This window comes from Hordeum vulgare, chromosome 2H (genome assembly GCF_904849725.1).
Source record: "Hordeum vulgare subsp. vulgare chromosome 2H, MorexV3_pseudomolecules_assembly, whole genome shotgun sequence".
In the NCBI taxonomy this organism is placed as follows: Eukaryota; Viridiplantae; Streptophyta; class Magnoliopsida; order Poales; family Poaceae; genus Hordeum; species Hordeum vulgare.
The window spans coordinates 633,735,884-633,751,790 of record NC_058519.1 but is presented as its reverse complement, the minus strand read 5'-3'; the positions used below and the strand labels follow the sequence as shown (position 1 = coordinate 633,751,790).

The 15,907-nt window shown below is 48.6% G+C and overlaps 2 protein-coding genes across 2 annotated transcripts; both read left to right on the top strand.

Annotated features, from left to right (window-relative positions):
- The first annotated feature begins 4,231 nt into the window (after positions 1 to 4,231).
- On the top strand, positions 4,232 to 4,942 carry LOC123431423. Its single transcript, XM_045115204.1, has one exon. The coding sequence runs from the start codon at positions 4,232 to 4,234 to the stop codon at positions 4,940 to 4,942; it is 711 nt and encodes a 236-aa protein (XP_044971139.1).
- Positions 4,943 to 6,947: 2,005 nt separating this feature from the next.
- On the top strand, positions 6,948 to 7,655 carry LOC123431420 (RING finger protein 215-like). Its single transcript, XM_045115202.1, has one exon. The coding sequence runs from the start codon at positions 6,948 to 6,950 to the stop codon at positions 7,653 to 7,655; it is 708 nt and encodes a 235-aa protein (XP_044971137.1).
- The last annotated feature ends 8,252 nt before the right edge of the window (positions 7,656 to 15,907 follow it).

The following is a 15,907-nucleotide window of genomic DNA, read 5'->3' as shown; positions in this document are numbered from 1 at the left end:
CAAAAAACATGCAGCAAACATTAACTGACAGTTGGCACTGGATCAATATGTTAGTCCAATAAATCATATAAAATGTTGTCAAAACTATATAAAAGTTGTATAATATTGACATGTAACAATAAAAAATTATAGATACGACGGACAGGCATCAGCCGCCGAGTTAGTTGAACCTGGGCTGTAAGAGAACTTGTACTTGAGGCCAAGTAATTTGGTAAAAGCCTTTTGTTGTGAGAGGGTGGACAAATGTTGATCATCAAGGTGCACTAAGCTGCGTTGGTCCATACGAATGAGAAACTCCTCATTGTGCAGAGAGGGACTCCATTGTTCAATTGCCATGAGGATTGTCCATGCATTCTTTCTCGTATGTGGAAAAAACTCTGTTCCTAGGCCCACGAGGTTTGCTCATGTATGTTATGGGGTGCCCTTCTTGCTGCAGAATTGCTCCAACTTCGTATGCGCAAGCGTTTCTATCAATAGTAAATTTTTTGGTGAAGTCAGGTAACTGCAGGACAAGAGTTGTGACAAGCTTCAGTTTCAGAGTGTCGAAGGTCTGTTGTGTGTCACTGGTCTAGACAAACTGATGATTCTTCTTGAGCAGTGTGAAAAGTGGACGAGCAATGATCCCAAAGTGTTGTACAAACTTCTGGTAGTAACCCCGAACCCAAGGAACTGCAAACATCCGTGGCACGTGTGGGTGTTGGCCAACTCTTGAATCTTGATTGTCTAAACTTTGTTGGGATCGGTAGAGACACCGTGCTCGTTGATAACATGTCCGATATAGGTGATTTGTTTCTATGCAAAGGAGCACTTGGACTGCTTGACCTTCCATTTGTCGGCTCAGAGTAGCTGTAGTACTTGCGATAGGTGTTGCAGGTTGTGTGGTGGTGTCTTGCTGAAGATGAGGATGTCGTTGAAGAAGGAAATGACATAAACACAATTAACGGGGTAGAGTGTGGTGTTCATTGCACCGTTGAACATGGCTGGTCCTCCGGCGACGCCCAAGGGCATGACGCGGAACTCCCAATGGGTTGAATAGGTCTGGAAGGCCGTCTTGTATTCTTCTCCCTCGACCATACGAATCCGGTGGAATCCGGCGCAAGTCCAATTTGGAGAACCACTTGGCACCGACGAGTTCGTCGAGCAGTTCATCGATGATGGGCACCAGATACTTGTTAACTACGGTCATGGAGTTCAGACGCGTGTAATCCACACAAAGATGCTAGGTGTCTTCCTTTTTTACGAGCAAAGCTAGAGAGGAGAAAGGACTCGAACTTTTCTCAATAATATCGGGTCGAGCAGTTCCTGAATCTTACGCTCAATTTATGTCTTGAGCTCAGGCTTATATCTGTACAGCCGCGAATTGACTAGTTGGGCACCTGCCATGAGGGGAATTCTGTGGCCACACTCGCGCAGACGTGGTAGGCTGCGTGGATCCTAGAACACATCGGTATATTGCTCTAACAGTCGAAGAACTTCAGTTGGAAATTGTGTGTCCGGTGTGTAGTTCGCATCTAGTGAGTTCAAGTGGACGACATGAGCAACAGAGCCTTGTTTGCAAGCTTTGATCAGTTCAGGAGCTGGGATGACTGAGCTTTGTTTTAGGTCGGAAGAGATAATCGACATTTTTAGTTGGCCTTTTTGGGGTTGTAACTGTCAAGGTTTGCTCGGTCCAATTGATGTTCATGGGCTGTGGTTGTGTAACCAATCCATTCTAAGTATAGCGTCATATGCTCCCAGATTGATCACCTTAAAATCAGTGCTGAACGCGTGTCCTTGCGCGAACCACATACAGGCCCCGTTTGGATCCTAGGGTTAGAGTTAGATTGGGTTAGAGTTGAGCTATCTAACCCTCAAAAATCCAAACAGGTAGGGTTAGATTGGGTTAGATGCATCTAACCCACCCAAAAACTCTAACCCACCCAAGAGGTGCTTTTTTGGGATAGAGTTAGGTGAGGAAAAAAAAAATCACTTACTACTGCATCCAGCCCGCACCAGATCCCACCAACCCCCCGTCCCTCCCGTCGCCCTCCCTCCTCACCATCCCAGCCGCCCCAGCCGCCGGCCGCTGCGCCCTGCCGCGGCCCGCCCCGCCGCCGGGCCGCCACGCCCCGCCGCGCCGCGCCCCGCCCCGCCGCCGGGCCGCCGCGCCCCGCCGCGGGGCCGCCCCGCCCCTCCCCTCCTCGCCGCGCCCTGCCGCCGGGCCGCCCCGCCGCGCCCTGCCGGCCACACAACGACCGGCCACACCAAATCCGGCAGTGAATATGGACAAAAGTAACCAAATGATTGAGAAAGGGCATTTATTGTCAATCTAACCCTTTCATCCAAACACCTCTTGGGTTAGAGTTAGTTCAGGGTTAGTTGAGGGTTAGAATCTAACTCTAACCTCTAACCCGGTTAGAGTATCCAAACAGGGCCACAGTCAGGGATGTAGTGAGTGCAAGGAATGGTGGCATCGTCAGCAACTCGCACTTGGCAAGGTCACGACAGCGAGGTAGTTCCCGAGAGCTTGGCGGCGAGGGAACTGTCCACGAATGCGTCGTCTGACTGGATGACAGGTGGGGCCTACGGGGAAGCCGGACGGGCACAGCATAGGAGGCGAACACAACATCCCGTGGCGGGCACGTGCAGATCGCCGGGCGCGCCCTCCGAGCCCTCCCAGGTGCGCGCGTGTGCGGCCTGACATCGACCACATCGTCGTCGACCTCTGCGTCGCCACCACCACCTCCTCGCATGACCGAAGAGGAGGAGGTTCGATTCGTCCAGCATGTCATGGAATATTTCATGAACACACACGATTAACGCCAATGAGTGGGGTTGGAGGAGATGATGGCCCTCTCCGCGGCCGGCGACGTGGCCACCCCGTAGGTGAAGGAGGAGGTGCACGAGGAACAGCCAATGGTCGCGTCTCCCCCGGAGTTGGTGGCCCAGCGCTGGACGTGGTCGTGCACAACCACGGAGATGGTCCAGAGAGTGGTGGTCGAGCCTTGGTGCCCCACGCCGCCGCGGTCAACAGAGCGCGAGTCATCGCCGAGCGGGGAGGTGGTGCAGGCGCCGCCAGCGCCGCCAACCTTCCAGGGGGCGCCGGCCCATCTCTCGACGATGCCGCCGTACGACGACCTCACTGGCAACGATGACGACAACGACGATGCATGAAGACGGCGACGGACACGGCAGCAGCGCGGGACGACACATTTTATCTTATTTAAAGTTATGTTAATTAAAGACTATGGGCCATGGGGCCATTGCATTATTAATGTATAATTATTAAGGTTTTGAATTTTATTTACATGTTTTGACATTTTTTCTAAAAAAATTAAAATGCCCTGTCCACCCCGAATAATTTGGGGTGGCCACGCGTTGAACGCACTGACCTGACCATGGATCGATCCGGACATAAATAACTCTATTGTCGTTTCAAACGGATGGAATCCGATCCAAACGAACGTCCGAATGGGCTGAAGTTGGTCTAAAAGTTCATACATCAACACACTGATGTTCTTGCCGATAAGGAAGAAAGGGGAAAGTAGGTGAAGAGGAGAGAGCCGCCGTTCGTTGCCTTTGATTCTTCTGGATGCCGGTCTAATTATCGTTTCGGGAATAAGTAGTAGGTCAGCGGCGACGCGACACGTGACTCAGAGGGCCCACTCGGGCCCAATGAACTTTCTGTTGGGCTGCACAATTCTCTTGGGCCTGATCATGTCGACCCGCATTGACTCGTGGCCGTCGTTGGCTGCTGTAGCAGGTGGTGCACTGACACATGGACAAGGAATCGTCGTTCTGTCATGCAGGAGTTGTCGTTGTGTCCTGCCGATGGTGACGGGCTCCTTCGGCGCTGCGTCTTGCCCCTTGGCCGCCGCCGACGAGGTCGCCGATGTGGCTGCCATGAATGAGAGCGAAAATAGCAAAACCCTAAGTCGACTGGAGTTACGTACCTGTTCGACAGTTCGAGCAATCAAGCGAGCTCCGAATTGGAAATCAGAATAGTTAGTTAGGATTGAAAATTAACGGCAGGTGGATTGAGCGTGCTTTGAGATTGTCGAGGCCACGTGTCGTCCATCCTAGTGCGTCTAACATGCGGTCCCACACGAGTTTGAATTCCAGCGGGAAGCCGTCTCCGACTCGAAGGCGCGCACGCGCCCCACAGCCGGCTGGCCTACATATTGCCACACCGCACGCCCTATGACCAACATCACATCCCAGCTTTGCCACTCCGGATCCTAGGTTGCGAGCAATGGCGACGTCGAACCACGCCGCCGACGGCCCAGTAGTCAAGCGCGGCCTCGAGGCGACCACGATATGCTTCTCCGAGGAGCCCGCGCTGGCAGAGGCAGACTCCGGCGGCGGCCACCGGTTCGCCCTGCGCGTGACGTGCAGCGTGACGCGGTCCCTGGAGTTCCGCAAGAGCGGCCAGCGTCTGAACGTGCTGCGGCAGGAGTACACCGGCTTCGGCCGCGATTCCGCCATAACGTTCCCCGTCGGCGACCTGTCCGCGCTCCAGAGCGACACCGCCTGCCGAGGGGCCCTCCGCGGGATGCTGGCGGAGCTGCCTCAGTTCCGGTCGCTCCACCTCGACGAGGACGAGTGGGACGCCGTCGTGCCAGCGGACATCGTGCCGCAGATCGTCCGCGTCGCGCGCGGCGACGACGCCAAGGACGGCTTCACCTTCTGCTTCGCGATGAAGGTGCACCGGCGGATCATACACGGCGAAGAGGCCCTGCTGATGGCGTGCAAAGAGAGGGCGGTGGACCTGGACGGCGCGGAGACGGACGACTGCGCGATCTGCCTGGGTGGCCTGGGGGCAGAGCCCGCCGTGGAGCTGCCGACCTGCGAGCACGCGTTCCACCGCCGGTGCATTTCCACGTGGTTCTCAAAGACCACGACGTGCCCCATGTGCCGGGGCGACGTTAGGCTCTGTGCCCTGAGGAAGTTTTTGAACCTGTAGGCTCTTGTGTACCGTAGAAATCGTATGATTAAAGGGCAACCCAGCAGCTTGGATAAAAAATTCATGTAGGCGATCTCCAGCCGCCAGGAGTCACTACCGCCGCTGCCCTCCGGCGGCTCCCCTCCGCCGGCAACCTAGGTCGTCGGTGATGAGGACGGTCTCCGGATCAACGCGTGTAGTTTAGGGTTTTAGATTGTTCATCGGCTCGCTTCGGCAACGGTGATGACGACCTTCAATAAAGTTTTTACAATCCTACTTTAAAAAGAGATCGGTTCTATAATTAAGGATGAATTTAGAAATCAGTTTGTTCAAGTAAGGATCACGTGGCGACAACGACATTCTCGTGGTGGACTTGTATCTTCAGGCTTCACTGTGCGACGGCGTTTTCTACAGCGCCGACGCGAAGCTTGGGTGGCAGTTCAATAGCGGATGCAGATTGTGGTCTGCATCGACAGCATGTGGAAGGTGGTGGATCTTGGTTTGTGGTTCGTGGGTGGCATTTATGATTTTTTCCTCCGACGTCTTAGTCGTGTGGGGGTATTAGATCTGGAGTTTGATGACGTGTTCGGAGTGTTGTCCCGGTCTGACCCCTTCGAGTACAATGGTTTCACATTTGATGATCCATCTTGAAGGTCCGCAAAGCTGCATGTCAATGATGAGTCGTCTCTTTCCCCATGTTCTCTTCTTTCCTCTCGTTCCTTCTTCTCTCTTATGTGCTAGAGCACGACGAGGTGCGGGTCGGCGTCCACTTTTCGTTGGAACCAATTTGTGACAGATCTGAAACCTTGAAAAACGGGGTTGCTTCGGTGCTGCAACCGCAGCACCTGCAGGGCTGCAAACGGCGGTCGGTGGAGTTGCATGATCACCACAGTCATCATCGAGTTTTTCTACAATCCGACGTTTAAATTTGCTACAACCGACGTCCAAATTTGCTATAACCGTCCACTAAAAAAGCTGCATCCATGTTCGTCAGAGTTGCAATCCGAGTTCACCGGATTTTTTGCTACAACAGTTGTCGATTTTTACCACAACCGGTATCAATTTTTGCTACAATGGCTACAGTCGACACGTGTAAAAGCTACAGCCGATGGGAGCATGGCGCGCGCCGCCGTGGGGGAGCAGACCGTGAGCGCAGGTGGCCGTAGGAGTCAACCTTGAGGAATATCCTGGCGGCCTACGTAGGCAGTGACGCGAAGCGGGGGCTGAAGACGGTGTCCCGGCCGTCGTCGGTGTTGGCGAGGAGGAAGACACAGGATGCTGGAACCGCGGCTTTCCGGGAGCGAGGATGACGAGCGGCGGCAAGCCGACGAAGTCATCGGCGTTGGGGGTGGTCGGGGAGGGATGGGCTTTCTCTCGCGTGTGTTGTGCGCTGCACAAAGTGGCGACGGAGGCGGCCGCTATGAGATTATGTGGCGCTTTCTTCATATCTGAAAACATGCAAGGGTGAGAGCGCTGGAAGAAGGACATGGTCTAATGGCTATGCGAAAACGCATCTGACGGCCAGGGTTGGACCGGCCCAAAGTTTGGGCCGGCACACTGGCGCAGAGCCGCAGATTACCGCCTCATTGGGAATCAGTAATTTCTAGTTGGAACTAAAATTAACAGCGGATGAAATTAGCGTGCTTTAGATTATCACAAGGCCACGTGTCGTCCATCTGAACGGAATTAGAAATACAGAAAAAATAGTACGCTATAGCGTCGCCAATAGCACGCAGAATTGACTCACTAAATTGATCAGTTTGATTAGGAATCGATGGGATTGAAAATTGATGAGGCCACCTGTCGTCTATCCAGGATGGGATTGAAAAAATAGACTCTAACCTGCGTTCACATCCGAATTCGAATTCCAGCAGGAAAAGCCGTCTCCGACAAGAAAGCGCGCACGCGCGGACGCGCCGCCCGGCCGGCCTGCTTATAGGATATAGCGACACCGCACGCCAGGTGAGCAACACCACATCTGCAGCCATCTGCAGCTCTGCCCGCTCCAGATCCTAGGTTGCGAGCAATGGAGATCTCGAAGCACGACACGGACGGCCCAGCAGTCAACCGCGGAATCGACGCGGCCACGATATCCTTCTCCGAGGAGCCCGCGCTGGCAGCCTCCGGCGGCAGCCACCGATTCGCCCTGCGCGTGACGTGCAGCGTCACGCGGTTCGTGGAGTTCCACAGGAGCGGGCAGGACCCGGTCGTGCTGCTGCGCAGGTGCACCGGGGTCGTCGCCCGCGGTTCCGCCACCACATTCCCCGTCGACGACCTGTCGGCGCTACAGAGCGACACCGCCTGCCGAGGGGCCCTCCGCGGGATGCTGGAGCAGCTGCCTCAGCTCCGGTCGCTCTGGCTCGCGGAGGACGAGTGGGACGCCGTCGTGCCCGCGGACATCGTGCCGCAGATCGTCCGCGTGGCGCGCGGCGACGACGCCAAGGACGGCTTCACTTTCTGCTTCGCGATGAAGGTGCACCGGCGGATCATATACGGCGAGCAGGCCCTGCTGATGGCGTGCAAAGAGAGGGAGCTGGACCTGCGCGCCGCCAAGACGGACGACTGCGCAATCTGCCTGAATGGCCTGGAGGGAGAGCCCGCCGTGGAACTGCCAACCTGCGAGCACGCGTTCCACCGCCGGTGCATTTCCACGTGGTTCTCCAAGGCGACGACGTGCCCCATGTGCCGGGGCGACGTTAGGCTCCGTGGCTTGCTGAAGTTTCTGAACCTGTAGGCTCTAGTGTACTGTAGAAACGTATGAGTAAAGGGCAGCCCGGCAGCTTGGATAAAATTTTCGTGTACATAACTAATGTACTACTGTGATAGTACATGATCTGAAAAATATCAAAATTAATCAGATAACTGAATCTTCCTTCTCTAACACTGTCCAAATCCAAATCGGGTGAGTAGCTCCTATGCGACATCTTTGGGCTGAATTAGAATTAGTACGATGTAGTTGACGAAAATAGCTCCTTTGCTACACTTCATAAGCCCAAATACAAAAATGCTAGACATACAAAGAGTTACATAAGGTTACATGCTGACTATGATTCTTTCTTTCTAACTAACCACTCCCCCCTGATTTTCAAGGGGGTGGAGCCCTCATTCCCCTTAATCTTCAATCAAAATCCACCTCTTTGTAAAACCTATGTAAACTTATGTATGTGTAGCATTGTTGGCCCAAATAACCAAGGCCCATCCGGAGGATTAAAATGGTGGTCAACATAAGTGAGGTTATGTTTAAGGTAAGTGGACCCCACTTCACAATGCATCTAGTTACGGACCCTATTTGGCAGCGCGTGAGGTGAAACGTGTCCTCGTGCAAACACGTGTTGCTTCCTCCTATTCATTCTCGTCGGCGAGCCAACAACGGCGATGGCGGTGAAGCTTTTGTTCTGGGTGACAGCAGCGGCGTAGCTTTCGTTCTCGGCGACGGCGGCGACTCTGGTGAGTGAATCCAGAACCCTTGTCCCCTTCCCCTTCGTGTCGAATTAGATCTCATCGCATCGTCTCTGTTTTTGGTTGATTTGATCAAGATTGTGTTTGAGGGGGGATGCGATTGAGCCGCTAGAGACAATGTCAACCAGGTAATCCATTAATGGGCATCCTTTCCAACCTATGTGATTTATCCCTGGTCCGATTCCGCTAGGTCACACTGCCCTCCATTAACAAACAGGAGTGATGATGTTCGAACATTCAAATTCTTTCCATCTAAGGCGAAGCTAGTTAATGGCAGGGCAGGCCCATAGATTTTGGGGCCCGGGGCGAAACTCAAACTCGGGGCCCTTAGCTTAAACATTATAGTAATAATATTTGACTTGTGTATGTATATAATATTACTAATAAGCCCTTAGAATCAATGTTCCTATGATCTTGAGAGTAGCCGGAGGTATATATAATAATATAATGATTTCTCAAAATAAAACTACATATAATGGCCTAGAAAGTAAACAAGTGTGTTTGTCTATATTAGAAAGGCCATGTTTAATGACAGGCTGTGTCACAATTATGTGTATATATTATAGTCATAAAATAAATTTGCATCCAAAATGTAGTGTGATGTTTTGACTAACTATTGGTAAGATTATTATTCTAAATAGTAGTATCTGAAAAAATAAAATATATGGGATATAGTAAAACATTTTTTTTACATTTTCAAAAGTCAAATCAAGCATATTTCAATAGTGCAAAATCACACTTATCTAGTTGTGGAATTGAGTAAACCAAGAGCTAATTATCTTATTTATATCATCATTGTACAATTGGTTTGAAAACTACTATTCTACCAAGATCAGTGTCCACACCACCACTGTATTCCTAATCTTCTTGAAAATCTACTGCACGAAAAGATCATCATAAAACACAAGAAACATGGTGGTTAATAATACATACTGTAGACGCACGTCGATTGGCCAGCGATAGCCACATCGACGACACGCATCGCCGGTGCGCCGTGGTGTGCAGTCTGTGTGCATCCGTGTTCGATCCCTTGCAATCTAGGCTTTTCCTCGAATAAATTTCCATAGTTCATCTGCCGCGATGTGTGCGTGAGGCCCTAAGGCGGCGTGTGTTTAGGTGTGTGATGAAGATCATTGTCAACGCGTTTGTTGCGCCCATGCATCACACTTTCTACCATGTATATGTTGTACTACATGGGTCAAACAATATCCTTTTTCGTACAAATAGTATTTTTTAGCATTCGGACAACTAGTATTATGCAGGCTGAGTGCCGACATTTACATCGGGCCATGAGCGATTACAAAAAAAGAGAATTGCACGACGGTTTGGCTACGTGCATCCGCATGACTCCGTACTCAGTGGTTGCCTACCGACGCCTAGGTGTTTTAGCCGGTGCCTACGTACCTCCTGGAAGGGACCCCTTGGAATCGGGGGGCCAGGGCGGCCGCCCCCTCTGCCCCTCCCCAGGGTCGGCCCTGGTTGATGGTAGCGTGAGGGACATAGAAAGAGATACAATTGTGAAATGGGAAGTTGAATTTGCAGAGATTGATCCACAAGAACTACAGAGCATGGAAGAGAAGACGGTGAAGAATGTGGTAGAAAAAATTGGGGAGATCATTTTTTAGGGTCCAGAGTAAGACGTAGCATTATTACAGTTTGTTAATTGAAAATGCGAATATGTGAGAATTGAGGATGACGAATATATGGTTGATGAAATCGATTGATAAAATGGTTGGACAATCAAACAGACTACCTTTCATGTAGAGCTCGTTGAAACTGAAATCAGATTCTAAGGTTGGATATATTTCTTTGTATAAAGGGTTTTATTACTTAAAAAGTTTTAAGCATTACACCCGGCCTCTGCATAACTATGATGCACACAGTCACAGTCCGAACAAGCTAAAAAATAAAGCAGCAACAGACGTAGTACAACCATGTAGAAGTAAGTCGTCGTCGCCTAAGGAGGGCCTATCCGGAGATTACGCTGCCATCCATGTGAGCCATTAAAAACCTTGTCATTTCTATTCAGCCAGAGCGACCATATAACGACAAATGCTCCTACCCTTAAAGTGGTTCTAAACTTACTATCAATCCCAAAAGACCAGTTACCAAAAACATTGACAACTAAAGTTGGTGGACTGGATACAACTTGGAAGCCATTTGGATAGCTGACCAAATATACCACGCGAATTGGCAATCAAAGAACACGTGTTTTACTGTCTCTTCTTGTGGATAGAATGCACACTTCGTGTTGCCATACCAGTTCCGTTTGACGAGGTTATCTTTAGTTAATATGAACCCTTTCCGAAGGTACCACGCAAGCATCTTTAGTTTTAGTGGAACCTTCATTCGACATATTTTTTGTTATTATCGACTCGCACAACAGCTTGTGTCAACGCCCTATACATGAAATCCACCGAGAATTTCCCATTCCCACATAGATTCCAACGGAACTCATTGGTACCTTGTTACACTTGAACCAATGTCAGGCATCCCAACATGACATTCCAAGACTGTAGTCTCGTACCAATTAAGTCTCATCTGAACGTCACATCTGGTGGTGAATCTTGCATAATGGAAGCAAGCATATCACCTTTGTGTCGCACAATATTGTATAGGCCGGATATTATTCTCGGAGGGTGTTATTCCCTAACCATGTGTGCTCCGAGAATATAATTTCTGATACATCCTTAATCTTAAATACCCCAAAGCGAAAGAAGTGTTTCTTAGTGACCATTAGGCCAGCCCAAAAATGTGAGTCACCGGGTTTCTATAGGACCTGTGATAATGGTTTTGTGCCAGTGTACTTTCGTTTAAGGAGTGTTTGCCAGACACCATCCTCCGTAAGTAACTTAAAAACCCACTTACCCAAGAGGACTAAGTTCTTGACCTGTAGGTCATGGATCCCCAGTCATCCCTGGTCCTTTGGTCGGCATATGACATTCCATTTAAACACTTGATACTTCTTTTTCTCACTATCCCCTTGCCAAAAGAATCTCGGTCGAAAATAATCCAATCTTTGTAAGACTCCTTTGGTTAGTTGGAAGAAAGATATCATATATAGTACCATATTAGTTAATACTAAGTTTATGAGAACCAGTCTTCCTCCGACGGATAGCAATTTTCCTTTCCAGCTCGCGAGTCTTTTTTGCAAACGTTCTTCGATGTGCTTCCATTCGGCATTCATTAATCTCCTATAAGGTTGGATATGTGCCCTCAAAGTTGGCTTCAAAGATGGTAGATGATGATTGGGCTTCAAGGAGGCAGATAATTCCCATGTGTACAAGTGAAGTGAAAGTATTAGCTGAGGGGGCTGATGCAACAACTAATGCAGATGCACAACAGGGCTCTAATGATGTTGCAAGGGTTGTTTCTGTTGATTGGAATTCACTGTAATTAAATGACCCTACTGATTTGGTCATTGCGCCAATGGATGACACTAAGATGGTCAAAAAATTGGCATTCCAGTAGATGATCAAGATAAGGAGGAGAATGGTGAATCTTGTATGCCTACTAATGGTAACAGATATTTATCGGAAGATGTGGGTGGACAAGTGATGAAAGATGTTGCACATGATGTAGATGATGCACATGATGATGAGTTGGTAAATGTCTATGACAAGGAAAACCTTCTTATTGCAGTAGGTAAGTTGTTCCCAAACATGAAAGAGTTCAAGAAGTGTTTCAAGAGTTATGCAGTCAACCTTGAGTTTGATGCCAAAACACCAAGTGGACTGATAAAAGGAAGTTTTATGCAAGATACAGAGGTTTTGATGGAAGTGTCAAGCCTTGCAAGTGATACATATCTGCTAGATGCCAACTTCATGGAAATACCATCAAGGTCAATCAAATCCCACATCAACATACTTGTAGTATAAGTTCATAGAAAGTGTCAAGCATGACATCACAACTTTGGATTGCAGAAAAGATTGCTCCTATTTATCCAAGAAAACCAAACGCTACTGCAAAGAAACTTAAAGTAGACATGGGAAAGCGGTACCCCATTAAGATGAAGTATAACACAGTGTGGAAAGCAAAAGAAAGGGCAATGAAACAATTATATGGTGATTGGGAAATACTTTAGGATGCTTTATAACTTCAAAGTAGAGGTGGAGAAGAGGTCACCTGAAAGCATTGTGGAGACAGATATTGAGGTAACACAGGATGGAAAAGTCCTTTTCTCTAAGTTTTGTATGGATTTAAAGCCTTGCATTGATGGCTTCAAGGCAGGGTGTCATCCATATTTCAGCATAGATTCATCGTTTTGACTCGCAAATCAGTGCTAGTGGGAGAAAAGGGCATTTATTTTCTGTCTCTAAAAGTTTTCAAATCAATTTTATCAAATAGGGCCTATTTTTGTGAGTGCAAAACATATTTTGTTTTATTCAAAACCTTTCTTCTATTTTGGTGAGTGGATTTGCCTTTTTGTGTTTAAATAAAATGCAAAGGACTTTTTTTGGCGAGAGGCCAACGCTGGGCCTTCTCCTCCTTTTCAGCCCACAGCACAAGCCAGCCAGCCCAGCCAGCGGCCTAGCTAGCGCCAGTCCAGTGTGGACGTTTGCGTTGGCCCCACCTAAAGTGACTCCCCTTCCCTCCTTTTCTTCCTCCTAGCGCTCCCTCTCTCTCTGTAAAAAGAGAAGCATCGGCGTTGCACATGGCCACTGTGGCCAAGCACGTCGTCGCAGCCACCTATAAAGGCACGGCCGCACCCTAGGGTTTCCCCCTCTTCCCATCTTCTTCCTCCTCGCCGCTACCTCCTCTCCTTGCCTCGCGCAGGCCCTGCTAACCCCTGGCTAGATACATGGAGGATTCGGTCAGAGGCTCGTCGCTGGGGTAAGGAGCACGCATGCGTCGTCAACCTCGCCCCCGGGCACGTGTCGTTGCCCCGGGTCCATTTTGGCGTCAAGGACGAGCTCAAGGCCTTCCTCCTTGATGTCCCCTTCTTCCCCTTTGTAAGTCGCAGTTGGGACAGTAACTGGGCCAGAGATCCTCGTTGTGTCGCCGTCGAATCGTGTCTTCCCCGGCCTCTTCATCGTGTCCAAAAGTACGCTGGGTGAGCAGAGACTTTGTGCCTGTCCTTTGTTTTGTCACTAGCTCCCCGTAGATGACGTTATCGTCGTGCCACCAACGTGCTCCCCGTGCTATGCAGGTTCTGTGGATCTTGCTCTTCAGAGAAGTGTGTGCGCCCATCCTCGCGTCAGATGCTCGCCAGCGTGTGCGTAGTCGTGCTTTAGGTCGCCCGTAGTCGTCCCGTTTCCCTCGCATCGCTCGCCCCGCTAGCCGCAGCGTTTCTCCTCGCCGTGGCATTGCCACTAGCAGAGCTCCTGCTCGAGCTCGAGGACCCCTCTGCCCGTTGCTTTGCCGCGTCCTGCCGCCTGGGATGGACTCCCCGTGAGTCCCACAGTCCCCATCATACTTTGCCCTCGTTGTAGTTCGCCGGAGAGAGCGTCGGTGTCGTCACTGTTATCCGTGTAGGAGCAGGTGCAGAGCCAGTGTGCTAGAGGGGCTAGCTCAAAAGTAGCATACGTCCCTAGTGTCAAACACACCCACCAAGCCCAGTGGTAGCCACCCCTCGCTCGTTGCGGGTAGACCCGGGTTAGATCCCCTCGGGCGCACCTAAAACCCCTGTTTTTCACTTTAGCCTGTGGCTGACAGTGGGCCCTGGTCCCACGTTGCAACCCCTGAGGGTCCCTGTGTGACTGACTAGTGGACCCCCTGGGCATTTCTATTTTTATTTTGTTTCATTGTTTGTTTTATTTATTTCATGGATTGTAATATGCCAATTTGAGTAAGTTGCCATTTTTGTCCATGTCTATTTTGGGCATATGCCTAATCTCGCATATACTAGGTTATGCTTAGTGGTTGTAACTTCTGCAATAGGTTGTGGCATTATTTTTCCATAGGGACATAGGCTTACGATATATGAATTTGGGGTAGAAAAATCCAAGGAATCCAATGGTGGCATTGGTTTTGTCATTTGAACAAGGTAGTGAATATTCTATTTCGTGTTATGATGCCATTTTGCTAATTTTGTATGATTTAATCATTACACCTTTTGTTAAACTTATGAACATGAAAGTTGTAGTGTTTAGGGAGTACTAGGTCCTGGTATTTTTATTTGCCATGAAAACTTTGTGTATTTATGGGTTTGTTGGTGTGAACATGTCATCTCAATATAGCTGTTTTTAGGTTGTGTTGAAATATGACTAAGTGTGGAAACTCTTCAAGTTGTTGTGTTGTCAAGATGATTGCCATGTATCTACAAGTTTTTTGTGCTGGTACTTTGGTGTGATCTAAAGAGCATATTTCCCTGTGTCATATGGTGTCATTACTTTGCAAAAATAGGTTTTGCCTCTTAGCTATCTTCTTGACAAACATGTCATGTTGATGTAAATTGTTGTGACTTCACCTTGGAAATTTTACTAAGTGTGAGAATCTCATATTATCATCATGCCATGTTTAGAGGGTGCTATTTTTGTTTTTGTGCAGTATTGGCTCACGTTTAGTGGAGCGAATTGTAGTGTTTATTGACCTTTATCACCATGTTAAATTTCATGCCATGAAAGCTGCTGTAGAATAGATTTTTATTGTTGTCAACATGCCATCATGTTAAAACTGCTAGTGTAAAACTGGTATTTTTTTGTAAGTCCTAATCTGTTATAATTTTACCATGTTAAGATCTTGATTGCCATTGATCCATGAACATATCCATGTTGATGTTAGTTAGGGGTTATTGTACTCTTTGATAGCTTCATATCCATGTCTTTGTTGAACTCGATAGGTGGATGTAGTTGTTAGTTTTCATATGAACAAAGTGGTATGTTGCTGCTTTTGGACACATTCCTTGGTTGATTGTTTTGTGCTTTGTGTGAGTTTGCTCATTTGTTTTGCATGAACATTAGGTCTATTTCACCTAGAGTTTCGTGCCCAACCCAGTGGCATACTTGGAATGCCAAGGAATTACCTGTAGCCTCTCTCGAATGTTGTTTTATCATCGTTGCGTTCCATATCTTGTAGTGTGGGTTTGCGACGTTCTTTATATGGGTTTGTATCATTTGCTAATGATGCATTCATTTGTTTCCATGTTCATGCATTCCCAAATAATTAATCTTGAGGTTCTATCCAGAATTCTAATAACTAAATAATCGCATGCGGAAGATGACTAGTGTAGCATTGCCAAGCTTCATTCACATCATATTAATGCATCGTATGTTTGAGCATCATGTCTTTGTTGTGTATTTATTGGATGTTGTATTTTCTTTTGGGCAGCATCAGATGTCGAGAACGATTACGAGGATCCCGTTGAGAACATTCCTAAAGAGCAAGAGCTTTATCCCTCAGAAGAAGTGTCAGGCAAGATGATCGTGACCTTGATATCATTTCTAATTTTGTTATCCTTAGTTGTCTCGTTTCCATCGTTATCTATCGCTACCTGCCACCTGTATATCAAGCCTCCAAAAATTTCCATGAAAAGCCTCTAACCTTCCACACCCTAGCGAAACATTGATTGGCTAAATTGGCGCTTGC

Coding starts and splice junctions, on each gene's coding strand:
- LOC123431420 (XM_045115202.1), top strand. CDS start 6,948: ATGGAGATCTCGAAGCACGACACGGACGGCCCAGCAGTCAACCGCGGA.
- LOC123431423 (XM_045115204.1), top strand. CDS start 4,232: ATGGCGACGTCGAACCACGCCGCCGACGGCCCAGTAGTCAAGCGCGGC.